Consider the following 14,533-nt stretch of genomic DNA (forward strand, 5'->3'; position numbering starts at 1 on the left):
AAAATTGACGCTTCTGTAACTGAAGTGAGCCAAACTACCAATATAGTTTAGGCTCAAATCTTCAATGGTATTGTAAATCCACTAACACAATAAATCCAATTGGTGATAAACTTAGTATTGATTATTATTCTTTTCAAAGTTCTTATAGAAGTGTGAGTTTTTTTTCATGTAGAGTTCTCAACGGCTTTGGTGAGATAAGCCATGATTAGTTTTTTTTTTTATCCATATATATTTTTATTAGGTGATGTTTGACATGGTTTTCGGATTGATCTGATAGAAAGCAATAAAACTCAAATGCCAATCCCTATTTCTGACGTAATTATTACATGCTCTGTTTTCCCTTATACATGAATATTGTTTTTTAAACAGGTAGCCATTTGGACTACACAATGATTTTAATGGACTATTTTCTTCCAACGTAATATATGCCGGAGAAGTTTCTTCAATGATTCGAGTGTTCAATGATCAAATAATCATCATCTTGGAAGTTTTGCTCCATCGACTATAGGGGTTTTCTCAATCGTACAAGATAACGCTCTTCAGCTCAAAACTTAAATGGATGTCGCTTCTGCCTTTAATGTATTCCCTTGGAATTGATTGTCATTTTCCATCAAGTTATATTCAAGTATTCAAGAATCTAAATGGTGCTGACCTATGAGTCTATGACCAGAGTGATCCTAAAGGCTGCTTCATCACGTGGATGCCAAATTCAAGGCGACTATAGGAGTTTCATCAAACAAGATAACGCTCTTCAACTCAAAAGTTAAATGGAAGGCAAATCTTTAGAATCTAATGATCTAAGTGAGTGGGTACCTAGATGATAGGGAGGGTGTTATTAAGACGAATATAAGAATTATATGTATTTTTGTTTTCTTTATTTTTTTTTTCTGATAAATAACATAAGAACTGTATAGACATTAGAGGGTTACTTTCAAAAATGTTTTGTTAGTAATTGTAAAGTAACTTTTGTATCCATTTAAAGTATACTTGCATATTTTCTAAAATAGATTTGCTCGGCAACCTTGATTATCGATCTAACAGTCCAAGAGATGTAGATCTTGCCAATTGTTCATTTGTTATTGTAATTCCAAGATATTAGCACACCGTGGAATTTGTAAAAGTAATGTATATCCATTACGGTGTAGCACTTGAGTTCTCTCTAAAAGCTTTGTAGAAGGTAATTTTCTATTACGAATCAAACACTTTTAGTGTTCCAATTCTTATATATATTTGATCAAATAAAAAAAAAAAGTGCTAAAAAATAGGTGATTTGTAGAAGCTAATTCCCTATTACAAATCATACACTTTTAGTGTCTATGATAAAGCACCGACTTATTTCTACATATTCTTCAGTTAATAATTTATTATAGGGTGTAAAATCAGCTTCCGACGGTTCCCCACATTCTTTAAGGATTATATGAGATATACCGAATTAGAACACTCAAAATGTTATTCGCATAACCCTTTCATATACCTAGAATTTGCATTTGTTGCTAGTTATTAACTTCTTAAGAAGTAGACCAATATACTTCCCGAGTAAGTGCCCGAATACCTATCACGTACTCTCACATTTTTAACATATGCACTTTTCTTCCTTTTCATTTTTCTTTATTGGATCTCATTCTGATTTTCAAATACATGTAGGCTACAATAAGATAATACATATTAAAAGTCTAAACCTGTAAAAAGAACACCGGCTTATTATGAAGGGGTGCTTTTATTTGCACATTTGATTTATGCTTCTTTGTATGGTATTGTTTCTTTAGACAATCTAATGATATATCTAATAATCATCCAAACACAACCTCTAATATACATACACTCGATTCATAAAATGCCAAAGTTAACACGAGATCAAATGCCAAGGTGCAAACTCTCCCAAATTCTTTCTCATTAATGTAGAGAACTGTGTTTCTATCGATTTAAGAATACTATGAAAGGATCGAATGATCACCAATAGTCATATTTGGAAAACAGGTAGATATAATGTATGGTTATGCATGTGATGTTGTTTTTCTATTCAATATATATTGAGCAATAAAGTATGTTTACATGTGAATCCATAGAGTTTTTTCCATCACAATAAGAGCTAACTATAAAAATCTAGATTTTGTATTCAGATATCATCAGGAAACACAAATGAACTCAAAAGCAAAATTGTATTTGGCACCTGGGACAGTTTCTTTTATTGCTCAAATGGTAAGCAAAACCTTAAGTATATGTACTTAACTAATTTCATTTATAAACAATATATTGGCTTTCTTTGAACTAAATATATACAACCTTCTTACATTTCATTTCAGCTCCTGGAATAGAAATTGGAACTGACACTTATAACAAATACAAGATACGGTGAGTGAAATCACATCATTCAGGAGTGAGGATTAAATTAACTGATCGAGGCGGATGTCTTTGGTTTCCTAAGTTTTGTTATTTTTTTTTCCCGAGTACATAAAAATGGGATAGTGCTAAAAATAAATATTCAAAATTTGTGCTCATTCTGAGTGCAAGAAAATGTGATAGTGCTAAAAGATATGGGTCAGGATGCTTATAGAATGTCCATATCTTGGAGTATGATCATACCAAGTATGTTTCACCCCTCTAACATTATAAATGGGTGTGGATGATTATAGAATATAATGTTTATATCATCATGGAGTAGGATCTTGTCAAGTTGTATAATAATATGATGTCTTATATGAGCTACTCTTGGTATTGTATAAGAAAGCTATTATTGATTTTGCATTGTGATAAGCATTTCAAAGCGATGGAACTACAATTGAACTTGCAATAGCTTAACAACTTTTATTCGATACGCAACAAACTTCGATTGCAAAGAGAGCCACCTAAATATTTTTTCGTTGTAGGAATTTTAATAATTTTGGAGTAAAATATATCAAAACTTAAAAATTCTTACAATTGTTCTACTGATAATTGATGGATGCTAATTCTTTGGTCCAAAAGAGTGAAAAGTGTTTGTGTGAATTATTGTTATACTTATTTTTGTGACACTTTATTAATATTATCAAATTTAACCCTTTCAACATTAGTGCAATATTGGAAGAACTTTGTGGTACTATTTCTTCATCCGAACTTTGTTTTGCAATGTGCTTGCAGAAACATTGAGAATTAATAAATCTACTATAAGAAATAAGAAAAAATGTGAAATAAGATGGAATATTTTAGCATTTTATTGTAAGTTCAAGGTGTGTGTTAGAAACTTCAAATTTGGAAAGAGAATGTTATTTGAAAGGCACACTCTTCTTCCATTCATTTGATTATTAGATTGTTCAAATTTGAAAATTAATGGTCATTACTCATTTTACCCACCCAATCTTACGTTAATACTTTGACATGTTCACATTGACGAAAGACATAGAACGACATGATATTCTATGTTATTCATATTGGAATTGAATAAGAATATTTTGCATGTATACAAACAATCATGTAGAAAAAGAGAAAATACTTGGGGGAGTATTCTAAGTAGGTGAACGCATTTTTTTGAAATATAATTTTTTTTGTATTCATCAATTTATCGTAGAACACGTCCATGTGATAAAAAAATTCAAGTGGGAATAGTATATTCTTTGAGGATATGGAAACAATCAATCTGTTTTAGTGATTTGATAGATATTTTAGTGATTTATACACATTAGTACGTAAGCTAAGCGGTGATGATTTACCGCTAATCACCATAAATCTAATAAAACTATTATACAAACTAAATTGAATTTAAGATAATTTTATTTGAAAATTACAGATTAATATCCTAAACCACAAAGTGAATAGACTATCTCAATTTGATCATTTAGTTTCCAAGTACGTATGCACCATAATCGTTGCTCATTAATGTATTTCGGTTTATTTTTAATAAAAATATATTCTGATTTGAAAATTTATGTGAAACATTTTGTAAAGTATTTTCAGCACACAAAATATTTAATAGATCCCGGTGTATGCCCGGTCCAAAATCTAGTAAAAATCAAAAGTAAGATCTCATTTGGGCTGACACATTTTTTATCTTGATTAGTTAGGAAACCATAAATCACAGCCCATAGACTTAGATGGCTAAAAATGCGACGGCTCAAAAATTGGTTGGCTCTCACGACTAGCTCGCCAAAACCTCTTGTCAGGCTAGCTTATAGGCCCCTTTAAAAGGTGTTTTTTTGATAAATATTACATGGACTTCGGAAGTATAGGTTAACATGGATCAAATTGCGATGTATTATCGAATTATTTGTTGTCGAAAACAGGAGCTCGTGTTCTTGCCCTTACTGGTGACCTATTTGCATGGGGTTGCGCTGTGGAAAACACCCACTACTCTGAAATACGAACAAATTCAAGCTCCTAGTTATGTCATTCCTAAACAACATCCTACTTCCAACAACCATATTGTTAATGCATTTAAGGGATGTCACGTCAGAAAGTTTTAAAAAATCGGCCTGGGTTGACTCTAGAATGCAATTCGTTAAAAATGGGTTCTACCACTACCAGCAGAGTATACTTCAACTGTAAACAGCATATATGTCCGAGGGCAAAGGTCCAGCATGTTCAATGGTCATAACCATCAAATCCCATTTCTTTGCACAATACTATTTGGACAGACCAACAATTATTGGAAATAAAACAAATTGGACAGACAAACTGGTGGGGGTAGGTGATAGTGTAATACAGACCCTGCGCAACCACCCAGTTCCAATTGTATCAGTTTCTTCGAATCCAGTCTCATACAGGACTACAGGAGTGTATACCGATTGAATAAAGGTTGCCCGACTCCTGCATCAATACTGCAAATTTGGCACATATCCAGGCAGCAGTAGGATTCAACAATTATGTGGATTTTTATTAATCTAATGTCTTTATAGGATAACTTTTGAATGTAGAAGCGGAATTTAGTACATAATGGTTCACCGGGGATAAGAAACCTATTTATTGGGCGGTCTATGTTTCCCATACACAGTGCACATACGGTACTTCCTCTCCCTTGACCACCCAAAAGGAAAGGAGAGAGAAACACAGAACAAAGAGCACCATTAAGAAGAAAGGAAGTATCGTAATCATATATAAATAAATCCAATGTGAAAGATAACTCTTTGCAGCTTCCCTGTCCGAATTAAAATTGCTGTACAAAATGAGAAAACGAAACTCAAGTCAATCAAGAAGATCAACATAGAGGCAGGGTTTACCAATTTATCTGTAGGTAAGCAACACGGGCTCGCAATAAGTTCCCTGCAACGATTATATGCAGCCCACAGTCAGTCTTCCACTTGGAATGTGCAGAACATCTGAGAGACTGAGATTGACAAGCTAGGTATAGAACAGGCCAAAGAGACAAGGTAAATAAGAAAACTATATTCATGTTGTGCATACATCCACAAAGGCACTTAACATCTGCAATATAGACCCATCTCCTCGAAACAACATGAGCAAACTAAACCTGAGACTGGCTGCAGACTAGTACAAAGGAAGACACCCATTACCAAGAAGCCAACTATTCCTTGACATTGACAAAGTTGCTATCAAGAATCTGAGGACTCTGACTCTGTTTAAGAATGAGTTGGCAAAAGCTACTCATTTATGTTGTTGTTGAATATCATTTCCTGTATCATCAAATATAGCAAGCCTTTTAGCTGAAATACAATAGCTAAGAATAAATGAAGATCAAAACTTCAGCATCCAAATGGATAATATAAAAGTTGCATTCAACAAACACCTGGTCGCATACGGGGCAGGTGTCACTTCTTTCCATCCATTCGAGAATGCATGACAGGTGAAAGTGATGATCACATTTTGTAACTATTCTCGGATTCTCAGCATCATACTCTGCGTAGGATAATATAATATATTAGCAACACTTCCAGTGCCAAGGAATGAATTAGATTAATGTAATGTTCCAACTCAAAAGATCAATCAGTTACATATGGTGCTTAACAGATTCAAGCATACATATGTATCTATCTCTATCAATAGTTTTATTTAATTGCTATGTATTTTTCTCCGGAGTTTTTCTTCTTTTCTTTTTGGGTGTGTGTGCGTGTAGGCAAGACAAATTTCCTCCGGAGTCAACGGAAAGGGAGAGGCTTTACGCTGCCAACCATGTGACCCTATACATCAACTAAACTGTTTGAATCAGTAAACTATTTTACCTCTTTTAACAATTCTCATTGATTTTAACTTTTAAGTAACTCTTCTTTTCAACATGATTGTCACATTTTTCGGAAAAAGGTAATAATGTTGAACAGTTGATCACCACTAGCCATTCGAACAATGTAGTTTATGTAGAAGATAAAAACTTTTTTATTACAAAACTTCAATAGGCACAAAAAAGGGAAGTGTTGCCATACTGAATGATCATTTATATGCTGTGTACCGGTGTAGAGTACCAACTAATGGAGCATATGCAAACCCAATACTACAAAGACCAAAAAAAATTGAAAAGGGCAGTGGAAGTCCTACTTAATCTAGAAATAAGAATGGTACCTTCAAGACAGATGGGGCAGTCCTCTTCTTCTGTTACGGACAATGACTCACTCAACTTCGAGGGTTCAACTTCTGCCTCCTTTGACGATGGAAGCACAGAATCCACTTGACCTTTGCAATCTGACTCCTTAAGTTCATCACCTGAAGCAGGAGTTCCAACCACACAGCCACTAATTATCCCTTCCATAGATTGTGAATCCGTTGCATGCGCTGCTGCATCTATCTTGTTGCATCTGCTTCCCTGAATGACAGGTGGTGTTTGTGGACGTCCAAGATCTGTGTCATAAGGCATTGGTGCAGGGGGTGCTCGATAGGTATCAGGTGTCGATGTATCCAGGTTTGTGTCCACTAAAAGTCCACTCGATGCTGCTGAGGGTGCACCATGGGAGGAAGACAAAGGTTCTCGTTCTTCCAGAGATTGTGGGCACTGCAGGGAACAGTTGGAAATTCAAATGGGGAAAACAGGAAAATTAGTACAAATATCCAAGTGACTCCGACTGGCCAGCTTACAAACTTTGCATATTATGCAACAACCACACTTCATGGGCTTTTAGAAAACACACCATACAAAAGAAAAAAACCCACACCCTTTCCCCCAAACCACCACCCCAACAGAAAAAGAAAACCACAAAAAAGATGTACGTATATGAACCACGTGTTGTATAGCAATCAGGTCATGTGGGAAAAAAAATTGCATCAGCAGTTGGACCTGGCCACACATAAATACCAAAAGCAGCTAGTCTAGGGTACTGGGAGAAAATACTATGTAAATGAACCAGACAGAAAACTGTCTCCTTTTATAATCTGTTCTCGACAACAATGAAATGATATGCTACAGAAAAAACGCTCAGAAACAAATTGGTAACAGTCTATAAGCAAATAATAAATCCATGAAACGCATCTAGCTTGTTGGTGATAGATGTTTAGCCTTTAAATGGATTCATTTAGTCCGAAATCTGAACATAGGTTCTATGCATGTTGAGGCTAATATCTGTAACAAAGCTCTTCAGCAGTAAAACTTCAAAAACAGAAGCACTAACTTATCTGCAAAGTGAATTAAAAACTTACTCCGTTGGAGATAAAATTAAAACTCAAAAGGGGAAGTGATCAGAGTGTGAGGGTACTGACATAATAGTATACAGGTGTTCCATTATGTTGATCTCTTCTAGAAGCACAACAACAGCAACCGCCCATTTCCTTCAGTTGATACTATTATCCGCCTGAAGTTTTAAGCATTTGGTGCATCGTTTCCTGTACTTTGACTGAAAAGAAGAAGCCATCATTAGCTAAACAAGACAAAGCAACATTTATCCACTAGCAAATACATCATGCAATGAACACATTTAACTCTTAACGATGTCAACACGGGCAAAATCATAATAATTCCTGCTCCAGAAAGGACAAGTACAAAAGGGATTCAGAAATCAATATATCTCTGGTTTCCTGTGTCCAAGTAAGTGGGATTTCTAGCTTGTCTAACTAAGTAAAATTACATAAATATATAAAAAGTCAACTAACATGCACCAATCCGTAACCTACCCTGCTATCCCATGTAAATAAACTAATCCCCATTTCGTCAAACCCACCACACAACAATCTCAAACCTTGTTTCTCCTCTTTCCTTCTGACTAAACAAAGTAAACTAACAAAAAATTACCACTAACCCAAGTATATCAATATTAAATAACCAGAAAAAACCAGTGGCTACTGATTTAGTAAACAAATAACACATATTCATTTTACTTCCCTACTAAAACTAGCAAAAATTTAATTAATAACGAAACCTAATTAAATTGATGAAATTGATAAATACAAGCTAATAAAAAGAAGATGAACCATACCAAAATATATATACTCCTTCCAACTGATTACCTTAATAACTGCGAGAAGACAAAAAAGTAAATACAACAGATATTTTAATTTCCAAATAAGAAGATAATTGAATTGAGAATATTAATGTTACCTAATAATTTAATATTATTATGATTATTATGATTTGATTTTTTCGGAGATTAGAGAGAGAGAGTGTGTTTTTTTTCTTCTGCTTTGTATTTTTGTCTTTCATTCCCCTCCTCTTGTGCGAGGAGAGAGAAAGAATCGCAATTGTGGAATAAGACACTTATATATTATTTCAGACGTGTCAAGTGTGTAGTGTGGAGTGGGAAATTTTCTTTTTCTACCTATTCTGTGGGTGTTGAAAAATCCAATTTCTGTTATTCTGTAGTACAAGACTACAAGTTGCATGTGAGACTATCTGAACTTGAATATGTGTTAAATTAAAATCGTTTAATAAATAAAATAATAACCAAACTAAACTAGTATACTGGTAAATAATGGAGGTGGTAAATAGTGGGGGTGTGAACGAAGAGGGAGAGAAAGAAAAAAGAGTGGAAAGGGAAAAAGAGGAGTTGAGATTGAGAATGCATGGAGAAAGAAAAATGAGAGGGACGAATAAAGAGAGGGATAAAATAGATGAGAACAAACAGACAGACATAAACTAACCAAACACATTTTTCGTCTACCCATAATTTTTTTCTGTCCAAAACATTCAGCTCCACTCACTTGACCTGATCAGCTCGGGTTAGATAAGCTCATGTTCAACCATTTCAAATTTCAACTAATTTTTACCAGAATTTGACTTTACTAATGAGCTATTATTTAATGATAAATAATGTGTAAACTTCATTATCTATCAATCTGGCGTGATTGATATTTCAGTCAAAGAACTTGGAGTGTCTACGGATCACGTTATTTGGGTTCGTAAAGCAGCCCATGGAAACATTTGGACTTTTGTACCTCATTGGATCGAAGCGGCAATAGTGGGTTAAGTTGATGACAAAGACCCACGTTGTAGCTTGGATTGAGATGTGTTGAAAGGTTCTCTTTTTAACTTTCTAATTCACACGAGTCGGAATTGTATCTAGCCATAAGTTTCACCCAGATACACGCTCCAATTGGTTACTGGATCCTTGGTCTGGGTTTATGAAACCGAGATCTGAAAGAGATTATGAAACCGAGATCTGAAAGAGACCAATTCAGCAGTTGTCACTTGTCACAGGGAAGGGAAGAGATCCCAATCCCATAAGTTCCACCTGCCGCCCGAAGACCAAAGATTAAGAATTAGTTATTAACTATTAAGTTAGAATAATAAAAAGCAAATGATTTTGTTGGGTGTTAATGGTTGTTCTTTATGAGTAAGAAGATGTCTATTATTAGATATGGATATTATTAGTTAATAGATATGGATACGTTAATGGATCATGATATGAATCGTTAAACCAAGTGCTTCCACATACATAGCTCTCTTAGATTAAGTTGGAATGATTTTTATAGTTATTAAGAGTGGGCATCAAGTATGACACATGTAGTGATGAGTACAGATGTGTGGTCATGAATGACAAGTGTATGTGAAAAGCACACAGATAACAATTGTAGGTATTTAGGTCTATCTGAGTTAGCATAGGGTGTAATTATGGTACATATATTACGGCGGAAAAGGGGCTTAAGGATAAATTTAGTAACGATGACAGTACCAGATAATGACGTCACGAGATGAGATTGAGTTACGAGTCACTAGGTTGCTGAATTTGCGAGTGTTCTGATATAGCGAGTGTGATGGGCGCTCGTATGTCTAGGGTCGCATTAATATTAGAGGAGTCGTTAATGGCATGTGAGTCTCGAGCACATCACGCGACTGGTGGGATGTCTCTTACAGAGCCCTCTCTCGTTAGCACGTCATTGAAAAGTGCGTGTTGACGAGACAAAAATAAAAAATAAAAAAAGATAATTGAAGGCACGTGATGTGACGGTTACGAAAAGCGAGATGGGTTGGCGAGAGTAATAAATGTTGCGGTTATGATTGTTTTGCATATGAAGAGATAACTGTAAAGGCGTGATTCAGCTTTCCTTTACAAATACAGTTGGATGGGAACTGGAATGGGTTATTATGGGGACCGAGTTCGGTTTAGGAGCGAACTGCCTACGTATCTTGCTCTCGATTCGTCCGGGAGAGAAGAATCAACATGAATCCTCGCCCACCACGTGTAAAGTGCATCACCAACATGGGGTCTAGGTCAAGGAGGCGTGCGAGAACTGTCTTTATAGGTCTGCTGTGATGATGGAGATTAGTAGTCTGGGCAAGTAGCTTGCGGCAGTGGTCGATGGGCGGTGGCGATGATCCGTGCATGTGCCTCTTTGTTCATGATTGCTTCTAGAAGGCAAATTTCGAGTCCGCGTTCTGACTGGTCGCGTACTGGCGCTTGGCATATCTGGAATGTTCTCTTAGCTTATAGGTGCTATCTGGTCACAGGTCGGTGTGATATTTCCACCGTGCTGAGTACGCGCCTGATGTCGTCAATTCGTTCCTTTTTGTGAATGTGAAACATGTTGATTTGCTTTCTATAAGTAGTATTGTGTATGATATGAATGTTTGCATTTTGTAAGTATGGGTATGCTGTTGCGTCTTGTCGTACGGAGGGTACGGTGTCGATGACCTGTGACTTTGCTTGTCTGTCGTGCTTGCTATCCGATTAACATGGTGCAGGTCGCACATGTCTTGAGGACGCAAGGGACGTTCTTTGCTTTGGAGTTGCTTGAGCTACAACACATGCGTGGCACGTGTAAGAATATGGGCGGTCGTGAGATTTGAAATGATGGGTGCCAGGTGGGCTGCCGTTTGGCGTTTCGATGCCATTATGACTTGTCTTGGGAAGAGACGTTTCGTAGGTGTTTCGACCCCCACCTACGTGGCAAACGTCCATTAGTAGGGGTCTCTATTTTATTCATTTAATCAACGGGGATAAAGCCCAATTCGCAATATCATGGATCAATGTACGGGCCCATTAACTTCACGGTCTAAGGGTGAACCTTAGCCACATGGCTTTGCCACTAATGTACATTGATTTATGTCCAGATTCATTTTCATCAAAGAGATAATTATCGGTTGATGGGTTGTATTCTATCACAATTACTCAAGCAACAAGATTACTTGAGCTACAAGGACTCTCTACTCTACCTATATAAATACCACATTATTTTTCATAAGGAACTACGTGGAAACTTGATCCCTAGAGAACGGATCTTGGGGTGCGAGGCAGCCATTATTTGGTTCAGTTTCATCTCCCCCAACATCAAATTCCTCTGTTTCTTAGTGTGTTCTTTACCATTGCTCTCGTTGTGTTGAAGCAGTTTATTGCCGAAACATAATTGGCGCCGTCTGTGGGGACCTTAGAATTCATTATCACGTGAAACAATCAAGATGGTAAGCGCAAGAAGCAGACCAAATAGTCAACATATTCCTCCTGCTAATAGGAATTGCAACCCTCGAAATTCAAATCGGCCAATGCAAGAACCGTTGAACAATCAAGTTGCTCCTAGTAGTAAGATCAATTCTCAACATCCAACCGTAGCAATGCCACCGCCACCACCACCGCCTCCGCTACCGCCACTCCTAATACGGTTGAGCGTGAGTTACAACGAGTCATGACCAGTGCACACTCTAAGAGTAATGACCTTATTACCCGTACTTATGGGGAGAATCGGATTGGCAGGGATAACTACTACCCTAGACATGTCCGATCTCAAATGGAAGATTTACCTCTGAAAAGCAATTTCAGGGAAGACCGCCATCCGAGATATGTCCGACATGATGGGAAGGCGGGCATCCCAACAAAACAACAAAACATGGAGAAGTGGTATAATTATATACCGGTCACCCGGCCAAGTGGTGACTACCGGCCTAAACGAGGCTTGTTCTGAGGGATAGACAAAGGCAATCACCGGTCGGCCGATCGTCGCGTCGTAAAGATCTCTAACTCCAATAAGAGATAATGGAAGGTATCCTTCTCCACATGGGCACGACGACCGAGGCCCCGGTTGTTTGATCCAATACTTTAACTCAAACGAGAACAAGGTTGAAAGAGTTGATTGCAAAAGAACTTAACGATAGAGAGTCGAGGGATGTAAAAATGAAAACTTGGTGATCAATGATGGCGCGCTTGATAAGTTTTCGCTCGACATTCAAGAAGCTTACCACCATCCCGACTTCAAACAACCAGATTTTGAACTTTATGATGAGTCGGAAGGAGATCCTGGCTTGCATGTTCTATCGTTCAAAAATAAGTTGGTATTATGGGGTGGAGATGATCCGCTCATATGTAAGCTCTTTCCATCAACTCTAAAAGGAGAAGCATTACGCTGGTTTAATGAGTTGCCTTCAAGATCAATTCACCAATTCAATGAACTAGAAAATCAGTTTGTTAATCGTTTCCGCCACAATTGCAAGACGCCAAAGAATGTCGACTCACTTCTAAACATCAAGCAATAACGTGACGAAAAGTTACGTACTTTTGTTACTAGGTTCCGGAAGGCAGCAACACCGCCGCCGCCGCTACCGCAAACGGCGATACAAATGCCTCCAAAAGAAAGCGTCACGGAAGAAAGTATAAGAAAAAACTTCATCCCAGATTGGACCGACGACGCGGGAAGGCCGACCCGCAGATTTCGCGGAAAATCGCCATCCTAGGCGGTCGTCAGTCCGGGGGAAAAAGCGTCCACGGAAGAAAGTATAATGAATACCTTCATCCTAGACTGGACCGACCTGACAGGGAAGGCCGACCTCGCAGATTTGAGAAAAGCTGTCATCGCACAGTCCGAGCCGGCGGGGATGGAAGGTGTCCTGAAGCAACTAGAGGGAAGACCACAATCCGGCACAAAACCGACCCTAGATAGGTTGGTTACCGCAAAAAGAAAAGACAATCTCGGTCCGGACCCGAGCGTGTGTACCGCTTTTAAAATCTCTAACTCTTGTAAGAGGTAATGGCGGTGTCATTTTCCACATAAGCTCGGCCCGGGCGTCATGTCATTTTAAATCTTCCGGATAAAATGGATTTCACCCCCTCCGTTTGCCACGAATTTCGGGCCGGTGAAGCGCCACCGGGCTTCCAACGCCTATCTTTCATGGATGCTTCTTGAGTGGTACTACTAGATATCTTTGAATGTGGATGACCAAGAGTTCACCGCCTTCATCACCGACCAATGCATTTTTGCTACACTATTATGCCTTTTGGTGCGAAAAATGCGGTGCAACCTACTAAAAGCTTGTCAATACAATTTTTTCGATCGGCTGGGAAAAATAATGAAAGCTTATATTGATGATATAGTCGTTAAATCAAAACATACTGGTGATCATCTTTCTGTTCTTCAACTTGTTTTTGATGGGCTTAACAAGTATAAAACTCAATCCGCCAAATATTCTTTTGGCCTCTCTTCCGAAAATTTCGGGATTCCTCATGACTCGTAGAGGTATTGAGGCTAATCTGATCGAGATCTGTAGCCGTTATTGATATGCCATCACCAAAAAAAAAAAGAAAAAAAAAAGAAGGAAATTCAACGACTTTATCGGGTCGGCTTTGCCTCTTCATAGATTTATTTCTAAATATTCCGATCGTTGTCATCCCTTCTTCCAGACTTTAAAGGGGGCGACAATTTGGAACGTTGATTGTGAGATGACATTGCAACAACTAGATCGAGAAATACTTGGTCAGTCCTCCTATATTGACAAGTCCTTCAACGGGTCAACCTAGTGGCATATACCTGGCAGCTACAACTCAATTCATTAGTCTTTGTTTTTTCATTGATGATGGTAGACCCGTCTTTTTTATCATAATCAAGTTGATTAGCCGAATGGGAAAGTTATCTTAGTGCATATAGCATTGTCTTTGACAGTCATACTACTGAAAAAGGACATGCTTTGGCTTCTTTGATAGTTGATTTTCCGATTAATGATTCTCCTATTGATGATTTCTTGCGCCAAGAAGAATCTATGGAAGACATTATTCGACCAATAAGCGGGGCTTAATTTAAGACCAACATGAAAACGCAATTCTTAATCCCATTGACTTATGGATTGTTTACTGAGATGCCTCCCATAGTAATCTGGGTTTGGAATTGGATGCATTTTTTTGTTAAACCCAGCAGAGAAAAGATTGGGAAATCTGTGCGACTTAGTTTCGCCGCTTCAAATAACGAAGCCTAGTATGAGGCTGCCATT

The 14,533-nt window shown here is 37.5% G+C and overlaps 1 protein-coding gene across 2 annotated transcripts; it reads right to left on the reverse strand.

Moving 5' to 3' along the window:
• Positions 1-5,036: 5,036 nt before the first annotated feature.
• LOC147513453 (putative E3 ubiquitin-protein ligase RHB1A) lies at positions 5,037-8,626 on the reverse strand. 2 transcript variants are annotated; one of them, XR_015215465.1, is made up of 7 exons: positions 8,447-8,626; positions 8,325-8,363; positions 7,612-7,745; positions 6,484-6,910; positions 5,717-5,826; positions 5,374-5,603; positions 5,037-5,232 (listed from the first exon to the last, which is right to left on the reverse strand). XR_015215465.1 is itself a non-coding variant. In XM_086596505.1 (6 exons), exons 3-6 carry the CDS (start codon positions 7,675-7,677, stop codon positions 5,571-5,573), a joined length of 636 nt encoding a protein of 211 aa, XP_086452631.1. In that variant the 5' UTR covers positions 7,678-7,745; positions 8,325-8,363; positions 8,447-8,620; the 3' UTR covers positions 5,037-5,570. The 2 variants fall into 2 exon arrangements, 1 of the variants encoding a protein (XP_086452631.1); XM_086596505.1 differs by having other exon boundaries at positions 5,037-5,603; positions 8,447-8,620.
• Positions 8,627-14,533: the final 5,907 nt, after the last annotated feature.

This window comes from Coptis chinensis, chromosome 3 (genome assembly GCF_015680905.1).
Source record: "Coptis chinensis isolate HL-2020 chromosome 3, ASM1568090v1, whole genome shotgun sequence".
NCBI lineage: Eukaryota > Viridiplantae > Streptophyta > Magnoliopsida > Ranunculales > Ranunculaceae > Coptis > Coptis chinensis.